Genomic DNA, 12,331 nt, shown 5'->3' with positions numbered 1-12,331 from the left:
AGTTGGTCCAGTCCCCCTGCGTACCTCACCATCAGGTCAGTGTACACAGCGCTGTAGCCTTCCCAGACACTGAATCTGGGTAAGTTGCATGCAGTGTAATAGTGCAGTATATTATATGACATGTTTATGTATATATGTGTATATCTGCATTGTATGTGACTTATGCTAGTGCTGACTGTACTTTATTCTCTCACCTGTCAGTGTATATCTATCCCTTTCCTTATCTGCCCTAATACAGCTGTACTTGGGGTGGTTCTGAGACCTCACATTTATATACTTGTTAATATTTGTGAGGTTTGTCACATACTGTTGCGTGCTGCACGTTGCCATATTTTGAGTGGAACTGTGTGTTGCATACGCTAAAAATGGGTCCCTGCAGCTAATTTTTAGTATCAGTCAGGACCAGTATAGCGCTGCTTGATCACAAGGCTTGGTCAGATATGTCTGACCAGGAGATAGAGCGTTATACTGCACCCATTTTTACTATCCTGCAAGCCATGTGCTGCAGGTGTTAGTGCGGAGGATTTAACTCTTAAAGGGTTCTGTATGTGGCGTCATCGGGTGCCGGCCCCTTTCACGACCCCCTTGGGCGGTTTGTTTTCTCGGGATCCTCTTAATTGCGGATCGCCGTGCGGGCCCCATTGTTGTACCTTCACCATACTGCCCTTTTTCATCTCAGGGTATCTCGCAGTTTCTTGCACTCTTCCCCTGTGACACAGACTACCGCTCCCTACAGGGGTTTTTCGAGTATATGGATTCCCCCTGGTGCCACAATAGTCTGTCATGCCCCTTGCAGGGATTACCACAACAGCCACCCTGGGTGGATGTCGTTTTTCTATGAAACACAAATTGGCGTGGTTGACGCCCTGTGGTTACTTCCCACTTGGCTCTACTGTGAACTGGATACTGTTTTGGGCTCTTTCCCTCTTACACGGGGGGAAGCCTATCTCAAGTATTATTATCCCGGTTTTAGGGCTGGTAGCAGGTCCATTCTGGTTAGAGTGAATGTTGACCTGCACCTGTATCATACACCCTCAGTATTACGTGCCTTCTGGGTCCCTGTTGCTGACTAGTGGGTGGATCGCATGGCGGGACTCTGGCTGTTGCCAGATATGAGGTATTACAACAGTGTTTGGTCTCCTGTCCCAAATTCCCTGAGGGTCATCATGAGCCCCTCCTGGGGTGGATGGGCGTGTTACTCGTCGGATTACAGACGTTACTACGCATCCCATTCCTGCGTGGTCGGATTCTTCTGATCCGTAGGTGGTAACTCTGCCTGAAATCAGTATACTCGCTTTCAGGGGTTGTTACCCATCCTACCATGGCGATAGCATGGTTGGTTAATACTATTGCATACTAAGCTGATGCATTTGTAATGTTTTTTCCCCTCCAACACGTCTGGGGTTCAAATGTATTTGGTCGCTCACGTAATATATGCAGTTGTCATAGGTGGACATGCCTATATTGGATACCAGCTCCTAACTTTCAGAGTTCCGGCTGCGACGGTATCCTCCGTAATACCCTATGGCTGCGCTCTGGGAATGCAGAGGTGCAGATACCATCTATAGGGTATATCTTGTTGGGTCCTGACCTTGACAGTGGCAGTACAAATTTCCCGCCATCAGCTATGCTCACTACGGGGCCTCAGACTATTAGGTCTTTTTGTCCTCTGGGTCAGCCTAAAGGTCTGTTTCTTCATAGACTGTCGGCCTTTACAAGGGCCGACATATCCAGTTCCGAGCAGGCCTGGATTGCCAGCCGATCCTGCTTCTGAACCTACGGATATATCGTCAGCCTGACGAGACAGGCCTACCACTGGGAGATGGCGATTTCTCAGTTTGCCCGGTACTAGTGTCTAGTTGCCGCGGCTACGTGGGTAGGAGGGTACGCACTCTCTTTGCTCAGGCGGCCTATTTCCATGTGATGGTACGCAGGCCCTTATTCGGAACAGGGCCTTACAAATCCAGAAAGCTATACAGTTGTTGCGGTAAGCGGAGCTAATTGGGCCATCCCCACTTTCTCAGCGAGGGACTGGTTGTTCTGCTTTCTTTCTGGTGCGGTGGCTGAATGGTCCTCTTTGGCCTATTCTCTGTCTCAATTCCCTGAACCAGTTCCTAAAGCTACCTGGGCTCAGGAGGCAATCCCTATGCTCCATCATACTATGTTTGGAACCTGGGGACTTTATGGTATCACTGGATATACAGGACGCGTGCCTACGGGTACTTACAGAGACCTTACCTCAGCATGGACTGAGGTTTGCTGTATCACAGCACTTACGATTTTTCGGGCTCTGCCTGTTGGGACTGCTCTCAGCCCCACAGGGGTTTACCAGCGTTTTGGATTTTCTGACAGTTCTTCTGTTCAGTATATCCCAATGCTCCTGTACCTGGATGGCCTCCTGCTCTTAGCAGGATCACCGGGGTGCTTTACAGCCGGGTCAGGTTGACTGTGGCTTCTTCAGGGTGCAGACGTTTAATCAATGGGGAAAAAGTCCTCCCTGCATCCCTCTCTGGGTATTCTTCACCTAGGAGCCCTGCTGGATTCTCAGAATCTGAGAATTCTTCTGGCGTAAGACAGCATCTCCACTCTTCCATTAGGAGTACATGGATGTCTGTGCAGTCGACATATGTCTTTACACTCTGGGATGCATGGTCCACTATTCAGTGTCTGCCTTTGGATGGGTGGAATGGGCTTAGTTCCATTCCAGGCCTTTCCATAATTGGCTTATCTCCAGATGGAACAAGTTTTTTATGTCTGATCACTGTTCAAACGATGATGCTCTCCCCGGAGGCAAGTCGGTCCCTTTTCGGGTGACTATGGCCATCTCGTCCAGGGTATTCTTTGCTAAGGACAGTGTCTGGTTCGCATCCATTTCAGTGCAGTTGGATGTCTGTCGATTCCACCCTGTCAATTAACTGGTTGGAACTTTAGCCTGTCTTGAGCCTTCACTCTGGCATAGCCCTTGTTTCCCGGTGAACCTGAAAAAGTTCAGTCCGACAGGGTCAGAACAGTGGCTTCCTTTTTAGCAATACTGTTCGTTGGGTGGCAATGTCAGGTATGTCATACATTCGGACATTGTCTGAGGGTCTCCTCCCGACCATCTTGACAGTGTTCATTTAAGGTGCTCTCCATTGGGAAGCGGGAGTCCTCAGCCGTTACGACGTGCATCCAGGGGACTAGTCTCTTCCCCAAGAGAGGTTTCATCTCCTGGTGAGCAGGGGGGGGTCCTCCTGAGGTGACCCTCATGGCCTTCTGACTATCACACTATGGTGTTACAGTCCAACTCTGGGGATTCTGAAGCAACCTTCAGTGACTCTTTGTCGGTGAAGTGGTTCTTCCAATTTGCGTACCTGTGTTCTCCGGTCTCCATTCTTCCTCGAGGGAAGTGTTTCAATCGAGACGGAGATGCTTTCCTGCTGGTGGCTCCTGATTGCCCCAGATGTCAGGGGTACTTGGTTTTTCGGAGTCTCTCCATCGATACTCCATTCCTGATGCTTCACTGCCCAGACCTGTTGTCTCAGGGTCCTGGGGTTTGCCTTGGACCTGGGTCGTTTGTCTTTGACTGCGTCCCTACAGTGGTCTTACGGCTTCCCTGGCTTTGTCATCGTTGGAATGATTAGAGCACATGGATCAGCTTTTGCTGGGACCTACCACAAACTGTGGCAGCCATAATTCTTATGGTATTATACCTGTCGATATGATCCTCTGGTGTCCAGGATTTCCAGATATTCTGGCATTCCTTCCGGCTGGCTTGGGTTTCACCCTCGGCCTGGCCTTCCTGACAGTGCGGATCTCTACACTGTCAGTATGATTAAGATATGGAATTGCTCCGCTCTGGTATCCAGTTCATCCTTTGGAGTGTTTTCTGGATTATGCCTCCATTTGTCCTCCCTAGGGACTCCTTGGGAGTTAGTAGTGGTTCTTCGTTAACTCCGGGGAAAGTTAATGGAACCGCTGGTTGTGATTGCCATTACATGGTCTATTGCTTTGGCTTTCTCTCTTTCTCTCAGGGAGTTTATATCACCCAGGTGAGTGTCGGAATTGGGAGCGTTCTCATGTGGCTCCCTCTTCTGGAGGGCATCTTGTCAGGGTGTGAGTTGCTCTCACCCTGTGTTTCTTCTTAGTGATTTTTAGGTTCCATATTATTCTGGAACTTATGGTGAAGCCATTCAGTCCCCAGTCTTATCGGCTGGTGTGGCCTCATTGACTGTGGTCCGGCCTCTGTGGATTTATATGATCCGTTCAAGTTCCTGACGGAAATCGGACTCCTTATTGGTGGTCTGAGATTTCTGGTTTTAACAGGAAAGGATGGCCGGCCTATGGCCAAATGTTGGCTGGGCGGCCTCGTATGTCTTCTTCAGGGGCCTACCCATAGGTAGGCCTTTCTGTTGTTGATGCTTGTTTTTTCTCGGGCCATGTAACCCTCGTGGCTGGCTCGCTGTGGCGCCTTGGCTGTTTTGCCTTGCTAGATGGCCATGTGGTCTTCTGTCCACACCTTTTTAAGGTTCTAGGCATTGGTTTCCTTTGCCTCTCCGGATGCTTCCTTTTTGGCGGCGGATTCTCCTCTCAGCACAGGAGCGTCCCCTCCCTTGGTTGAACTGCTTTGGGACATCTCCAAGGTCAACCCTGTGGACCCCCTATGGACCCTGAAGTAGAAAACAAGAGATATGGTAAGAACTTACCTTTGTTATCTCTGTTTCTACGAAGTCCATAGGGTCCACAGGGCGCCCGCCCTGACGCACCTGGCTTCAAATGGACTGTGTGGCTGGTCACCGGTTTTCCGTCTCCCATTTCTGTGAGTATGGTTATCGAGTGTTCCAGTTTTCTCTCTCTTTTTCTCTCCTCCTCCGGCCTTTGGCTACTTACAAACTGAGGTGCCTCTGGCTTGGGGGTGGGGTTATAGGAAGAGTGGACCCAAGTGCATCCTGGGAGCTAAAAGCTTTAACTGCGTGGTGCCCGGATTTGGTTCCCAACCTATACCCCAAGGTCAACCCTGTGGACCCTATGGACTTCGTAGAAACAGAGATAACAAAGGTAAGTTCTTACCGTATCTCTTGTTTTCTGCTGAAAAGTATCGCCGGTGACGTCATTTCGCCAGGCGAAAACTTATCCTCATATTCAATTCCAAAGACTTTTCACCGGTGCGGAAAGTCAATGCATTGGAATAGGCGAAAATGATTTACCTATGGGGTTTTGGGATGCAAACTTAAGGGAATCACCCTGCACCCCTGGGACAGCCCCCTAAAGGTAAACTGTGCCAAAACCCCAGAAAAGTACTTTCATTTTGGGAGCAAAAAAAAGCCAAAGTTGGGGGACAAACTTAAAAACTAGCGAAATAGACTCCAGGGGGGGGTCCCCAAGTATGCCCCAGGTGTTTTTAAGATTGCAGGTGTTTGCGGCAGGTGGATTTTTTACGTTTCACATTAGCAACTTCAAAATATGCTAGCCCCCATTTTCATGTACCCCAAATTTGCTGGGAGAAGTTATTTTGCAGAAAAATTATACTTAATGCCATTCTTCACCACTTATGCTAAGACGCTGAGAGCAAGCTGTTGGAGAGAAAAAAAAACAGATTAGCTTTATTAGGGGTACTAGAACACCCCTCTAGTGATCCCCCTATGTTAGTGCAGCTTTTCGGGGGGGTACAGAGTGTTTTTCCCCATTTTTGACAGGACTTCGCTGGTTTCGAATTCACCGGGTTCCGTTTTCGCTGATTTCTAATTGAATACGGGGATAAGCGGTGACACACGCGATACTTTTTCACATCGAAAACCAGCGAAAAGTCCGACTTGCGAAAAGTACGGGACTTTTCGCACCTAATTGAATATGCCCCTATATCTCCCAGCCAGGAGTAAGCCAGGTATTTGTTTTTCTCTGTAGTGCTGCCTAGAGCAATGCTTAATGTATTGTTGTTTTTTTTTTTTTATTGCTGCCAGCGTGCAGTTGTTACACAGCTTAACACTAAAGGTGCGTACACACTGGGCGATTAAAGTGGACGACTGAACGATAACTATATCGTTCAGTCGTCCACTTTATCGTCCATTTTTAACATCAAAACGAACAATAACGACGGCGTGCGTTCCTGCGGGTCGTTCGTCATTATCGTTCATCAAGTAAACATGCAGGCCAACCTGACGGTGTCGTCAGGTTGCTGCATGTTGGGGAATGGGGGACAGAGCCCGGCGCTGAACGATATCGTTAATGATATCGTTCAGCGGGTGTGCTCAATGTCATGAACGACATTGAGCACACCCTGCCGGGGACACACTAGACGATATCGCTCAGGGAGCATATCGTCTAGTGTGTACGCTCCTTTAAGGGCTGAGAATGGAGCAGGAGATGTCGGTGAGCACTTCTTACTGCAACCCCCCATCTTCCTGTGCTGAACTCTAGAGAGGAGGAACCTCTGCCACTGATGCTTGTTTTCGTTTTTTGTCAAAGCACCTCCTCTCCTTAGCGAAAACCCTGTAAATATTCAATACAACAGTGGCAGACAGGTGGCAAGCATCAATCGCCTTCACTTAACCATGTCACCACGTAGTCTAAAGCTTCCCACACACATAGTGATTTTTTTACCCGATTTTGCCGATTTCGACGAATCCTGAGGACAAATCGTGTAAAATATGGCCAAATCATGAATTTCCACTCATGATCACGATGCCGATGCGCGTCCCCGCTCATCGTACCTCGCATCTTCAAATCTGCCAGGCTGTAGGGCAGATTTTCCAATCTGGGAAACGATGCACGATAGATTTTAAATCAGATTGGACATTTTTTACTCCAAATCGTGACCACGACTGCCGGGGAGCTGCCTGGGGAGAGTTCAGGGGAAATCGTACACATCGTGGGATTGAGAACACATCGCTGTGTGTGTGGGCAACTTAAATCTTAACTCCCTGTTACAAGTCGCAGTCACGACTTGTCTCCTTCGAGCAGTTTTCCCAGTCAGGACGGGGTTACTTCAGATTCTCCTGTCACAAGGTGATCGGCACGCCTCAGGCAGTGACGTGTCACCCACATTGCAGCGTGATTGGTGCTACCCTCTATTTGTACACATTGGACTTTTGCCGTCTCGCCGACTATAGCGTATCTGTGAGTTCCATCGGCTTGGCTGCATGGTCAGCGTTCTATTCCTCCTCGTGGTGCAGATTTGGATCTTCCCGAAGTGGCTTCCGTTTCACCCCCGGCTCTCCAGCTTCTACGGCTTTCAAGCCACACCTACACCACCGTGCTGCCATCGGCTCTCCAAGCCACAGCACCGACTACTTACTCCTCTACCATCGGCATTTGCCGCACATTCAGCATATTTGCTGCACAAACAGCTTCCGTGTTGTTCACAGATCTCCAGCTTCTTCTACGGCTTTCAAGCCGCACCTATACCACCGTACTGCCATTGGCTCTCCAAGCCCACAACATTACCTTAGACTGTCTACCATCAGCACATAAGCTGCACCATCGGCACATTTGCCGCACCATCTGCTCTCAAAGCCATAACATTACCATTGACTATTTATTAACTGCTGTTGCCACATCATTGGCACACAAGCCGCATCATCTGCATATTTGCCGCACCATCGGCTCTGAAAGCCACAGTATGATCATTAACTGTCTACTAACTGCTACTGCCGCACCCTCGGCACACTTCACACCATCGGCTCCCAAGCCACATCTATCCAACAATATAATCTTCTCTTCCTATACAAGACACCTTCTTATCACGTCAGGATTCCAGTTGACACTCCTGTAAGCTGCTGCTACTACTCCGAGTAGTAAGACCAGGCGGCCTCCTAAGTACCGGTGAGTGAATTCTTTCAACGGGCGGTTGTTAATGGCGGAAGACCTCGTAGCCTGAAGTTCTAGTTGGCTTACTAGGAGTGGTCACTGGTAATCATAACACTCCCCTTACACTAGCTCACTCCTTATGTCTTCTGTTTGTCTCCCCCTTCCCTTTAGTCTGTAAGCTCCATTAGCAGGGCCTTTCTCCCTCCTGTTCTCATCACCTACTTGTTTTGCACACCTGCTACACATCTTCCTTGGGCTTTCTGCCCCTGGGCCCCAATAATCTGTTTTTGCTTTTTCAGGTGAACTAGATCTGCCATTTGCACCCACCCTGACAGCTACATGTTTGAGCTGACTCTGTACTTTTTCAATTGCACACATTGCATCAGTGGCTGTGTCGAGATTTGTAGTGCTATTTGTACTGTACTGTTTTACCTTGTTTTGCAAACTGTATGGCACTTTGGAACACCTGTGGCGCCTTCTAAATGTATAGTAATAATCATAACCACCAGGGGGCATCAAGAGCATTCTGGCAATGAAATAAATCAAAAGGATAAGGGTGGAACTAAATGTTCTGACAATGTCAGTAGTAGTCACTCCAGTGGTAGGGACCAGCGATGCAGACTGTTCCAGAAGTGATACTCCATCCCGGAGAGTGGTCCTATCATCCAGAAGTATTTCTACAGATAGCCGTGAATTTGAGTCAACCAGATGTTGAAATGAATGCATCTCTTCAACCGCAAAGTAGATTACTATTGTTCAAGGACTACGGACCAAAGGTGTCTCTAATAGACGTAATTTCGTCTTCTTGAAGTTGCTCCCTTTTTATAAACTCCTGTAGCTACGCTACCAAGGGTTTCCAAAAGTTAAATAGTGAAAGTGTACTGTGACTCTTGTGCAAACGTATTGAAGAGTAGATCATGGTACATGGGTATTCAAAAAAAAACTAAAAAATGTCAAGAGTTCCATTAGGCCGTCATCCGCTAAAACAATCTGTTATACCACGAACCATTCCTTCATCGGGATTTACCTCAGTTGGCTTTAACTGTGTGGCTGCTGAATACACTTTTATAGCTAAATGGTTTCTTGACCATGTGTTTGATAACATGTTGAAGGCTAGAATACCGAAAGCTAATAACTACCATATGGAAAGTATTTCCTACTTCTAAATTATCTAGGATGCCGTAGTTCCTACCTGAATTTTGGACAACTGTTTGAGGATTACGTCCCTAAAAGTTCAGATTTCAGCACTGTTGGTTGGCTTTCAGATAAGACTGGCACTGGTCCCAGAGGTACAAGCTTGTTTTGCAGGGTGTGGTGCTTGTCCAGCCAATACATTCCTCTTATTACTCTGTGGTATCTTAACCTACTTAGTCTTGACTACTTTACGACATCTGGTATTTGAACCTTTGTTTTCTGTGGAAGTTAGAGTTCAATGTTTTCTCTTAATGGATTCTACTGCGAGAATTCAGTGTTAGAGGTTCTCTCTATACTGTAATATTTTTCATGAGTACAGGGCTGTGTTACGAGCAAAACGATCCTTGCAAATAAAAGTAGTCTATAAAATACACCTAAATCATGATAGTCATTCCTAAATTAAGCCAGAAGTGATCTTTCTTGTTGTTGTAGACATTGTCTGGCTCTAAAATGTTACATTGCTATTACTGCCTATTTCTGATAGTTCACCTCCTAGTCCCCTGAAAGGGTGTGGTATAAGAGATAGACAGTAATTAGATAGACCATGTCTAGGTAGACACCAGATGTTACAGATCATAGGTAGACAGGGGCAAAAAATTGACGGGGACAAAGTCAGACACACTGAAGTTCGATAGGTACAAAAGGTCGACTAGGTCAAAAGTTCGTTCGACATGAAAATGGTCGACACATTTTTTTTAAATAAATTTTTTAGCCCTAATCTTAACATTTTGATTACAGCAACTTCAGAGTGTTCTCACATAGGGGAAATCCCCTATGGTTTCCATGGTTCTTGTGTACTCCAATGTGTGCAAGAGGGAAAAAAAAACACAAAAACTACTTTTGTAAATAGATCTTGTCCTTTGTATGAATTATGTTGTCCAGAGTAAAATTTCCCATTTTTTCTTTTGTTCTAATTCCCTCTCTCACCCCCCCCCCCCCTTTCCCTTTCTCTTAAATTTATCGGTTTTTGTTTTTTTTTCATTATTATTTTTTTTATTTTTTTATTTCTTGCTTTCTGTCGCTTTTTTTCTTTCCCAGCTTTACTAGGGCTGACTTAAAAAAATAGACTTCAGTAAGCTGTGACACACACCTCTTTATCCCCTGGTTCCAGTGTCCCCCAATGGAGTTTGAGAAAAGGATTTACAATAGTAAAATCCCTTTATTTATTCTGGATTGAACTAACTTCAATTATTCTGTGCCTGATTTTCCCAACCCCATTTCTCAGTGAACCCTAATGGAGTATTCTTTTATTACACTGTTGGAGCACATGTGCGTTCATTACTGACTGATGCACATTTTAAAAAGGTACTAATTATTTCCCTTGTGATTCTGTGCGGAAACCTGGAAAACCTCAATTGTTAGGGTTCCCTGAAGTTTGTGTATTCCAGAGGTTCCCAAACTCCGCCATTATAGTCCAGGTTTTAAGAAATCCATGCTTGAGTCCAGATGGTTAAATCAAATTGGAGTACTAATTAAGTCATGCTCAAGCATGAATATCCTTAAAACTTGGACTATAATAGCAGAGTTTGGGAACTTCTGCTCATGTAAACTTTGGGGTAAATCCAATTAGGTGCAAATAGTGAGTTTGTTTCCTGAAACTCAGAGAATTCTCCAATCCAGTTAAAAATGCCTATTCGCGGTACTCGCAGCGGAGGTTTGCGAAATGACTGCCAATGTGAGAGATGTCCATGAAAAAGTGGGGAGACAATCCTGGTCCCCCAAAAATTTACAATTTGTTGATTCGTTAGCAGGACCGTATAGAAGGCTGTTTGTGGGCATTAGGAAAGTACTGAAGGATTTTAAATGGTGTCAAACGGCTGATTTGTGCTTTTGTTTTTTTTATTAACAATGCAAAAAAACGACAAAACAAATCCAAACATTTTTCGTTTAATCTCAAACGAGTTAAATGAAAAAAGTAAAAAAAAAAAAGGTGATTTTGGAGTACTTTGAGGACACTTTGAAAAAAAAAAAAAAAAAATGATCAACAATTATTTTGCAATCAATAAAATACTGTCATTAAACTTGGGGTGCCTAGACCTTTGGAGTAATTTGAGGCCGATTTTTTTTTTTTTTTTTTTTTTTACACCCCAATAAAATGATATGTAATTAATCATTGGACTAAGCTAATTGGAAACTTCCAATTGTCTAATTAGTCATTAAGAGGGGTGACCAAAGAGGTTCAGCACGGTGTCCTGACATTTTAACCTTAAAATAAAGATTTCCCTTTCCATCTCTCACCCTCAGGGAGGTGCGAATGGAAAAATGTGAATTCACTCTGACTGGTTCAGTGCGAGTTGCTAATTGGATAGCAAAATGAATTCGCTATGCGAATAGAAAGAGAAAACAGCAACTCGCACCTCACAAGTCGCACTTAATTGGATTGACCCCTTTGTGTTTTAATTGTAGTTTTTTTCCCCAACACATTTTTTTCATTTTTATAGATTGTTTCTATCCATCCATCTTACGGTGTTTCACTTAAAATCTTGAACACACTGATTGAAATTACCTGCAATAATCGTAAGTTTTGAGTCATTTGCTGCCTATTAGTGCTGTATTGAGTATAGTTGCTCCTCAAAACTGCAGTGCCATGTTGCCTGCCAATATGACTTGCAAACGCAATGTAAAAAAGCAACTGGTCTCTTTAGCTGTTATTTGGAACAGTTTGCTGCTGACATGAGTTTATTTATTCGTTCATTTTTGTTTTTATTTTTGTTTTTTAAATTTAATATTTGATTGTTAATTATTTTATTTCCACTGCCTTCTGCAACCAGTTTGTGTCCCTAAAGGTGGTTAATGTTTATTCTAGCAACACAATATCTGTCTGTTATGCAGTTATCTGTACAATATTAGATCATTTTACCATTTTACCTAGGCTTGTTGCTTTCTGAATGTTATATTGTTTATCCAAGTTACCAAACGTATAGATATTGATTGATTGGCTATAGTACCATCTAGGGGGCATTGTTGGGACCAAGAAGAGCTCCTTGCTGAAAGGACATCAGAGGATGATATACAGAGAATGATTGTCTTGCTTTTTAATTTTTATCAAAATTGCTCTCTTCTGATAGTTACCAATCTGAAAGAAAAACTCTGGACTCCATCATTACTGGATATAGCGACTGTGTTTGCTAACATGGGGATAAGCTTTGAGACTCTCTTTCCTCTTGCACATATCCAACCTTCATTCAGTGCCAATGACCTAGTGTAAGTGCTTAATGATTTACTACATATTTAGATATGGTGTGTTTTGCTATCAGAACAACTTTAGTTTCCAAATAATGTTGTAATGAGTGTTGTGTTATCCACTTAATTGTTCTGTGGGGAATTTAAAAGCTGCGTAACAGTGTCCTATGAT

The 12,331-nt window shown here is 44.9% G+C and overlaps 1 protein-coding gene across 2 annotated transcripts in view; it reads left to right on the top strand.

The window, feature by feature from the left end:
- Positions 1 to 12,331, top strand: part of SLF2 (SMC5/6 complex localization factor 2) — a 76,226-nt gene that overhangs the window by 29,825 nt on the left and 34,070 nt on the right. For both annotated transcript variants that reach the window (XM_088448697.1, XM_088448698.1), the window contains exons 10-11: positions 11,418 to 11,493; positions 12,045 to 12,180. In XM_088448697.1, the coding sequence (XP_088304823.1) occupies positions 11,418 to 11,493; positions 12,045 to 12,180 (212 nt within the window). The remainder of the gene's footprint in view (positions 1 to 11,417; positions 11,494 to 12,044; positions 12,181 to 12,331) is intronic.

The sequence above is a fragment of the Taudactylus pleione genome, unplaced genomic scaffold (assembly GCF_031769625.1).
Source record: "Taudactylus pleione unplaced genomic scaffold, aTauple2 ptg000464l, whole genome shotgun sequence".
NCBI lineage: Eukaryota > Metazoa > Chordata > Amphibia > Anura > Myobatrachidae > Taudactylus > Taudactylus pleione.
The sequence above is the reverse complement of the archived record's forward strand: the minus strand, read 5'-3'. Positions and strand labels throughout refer to the sequence as shown.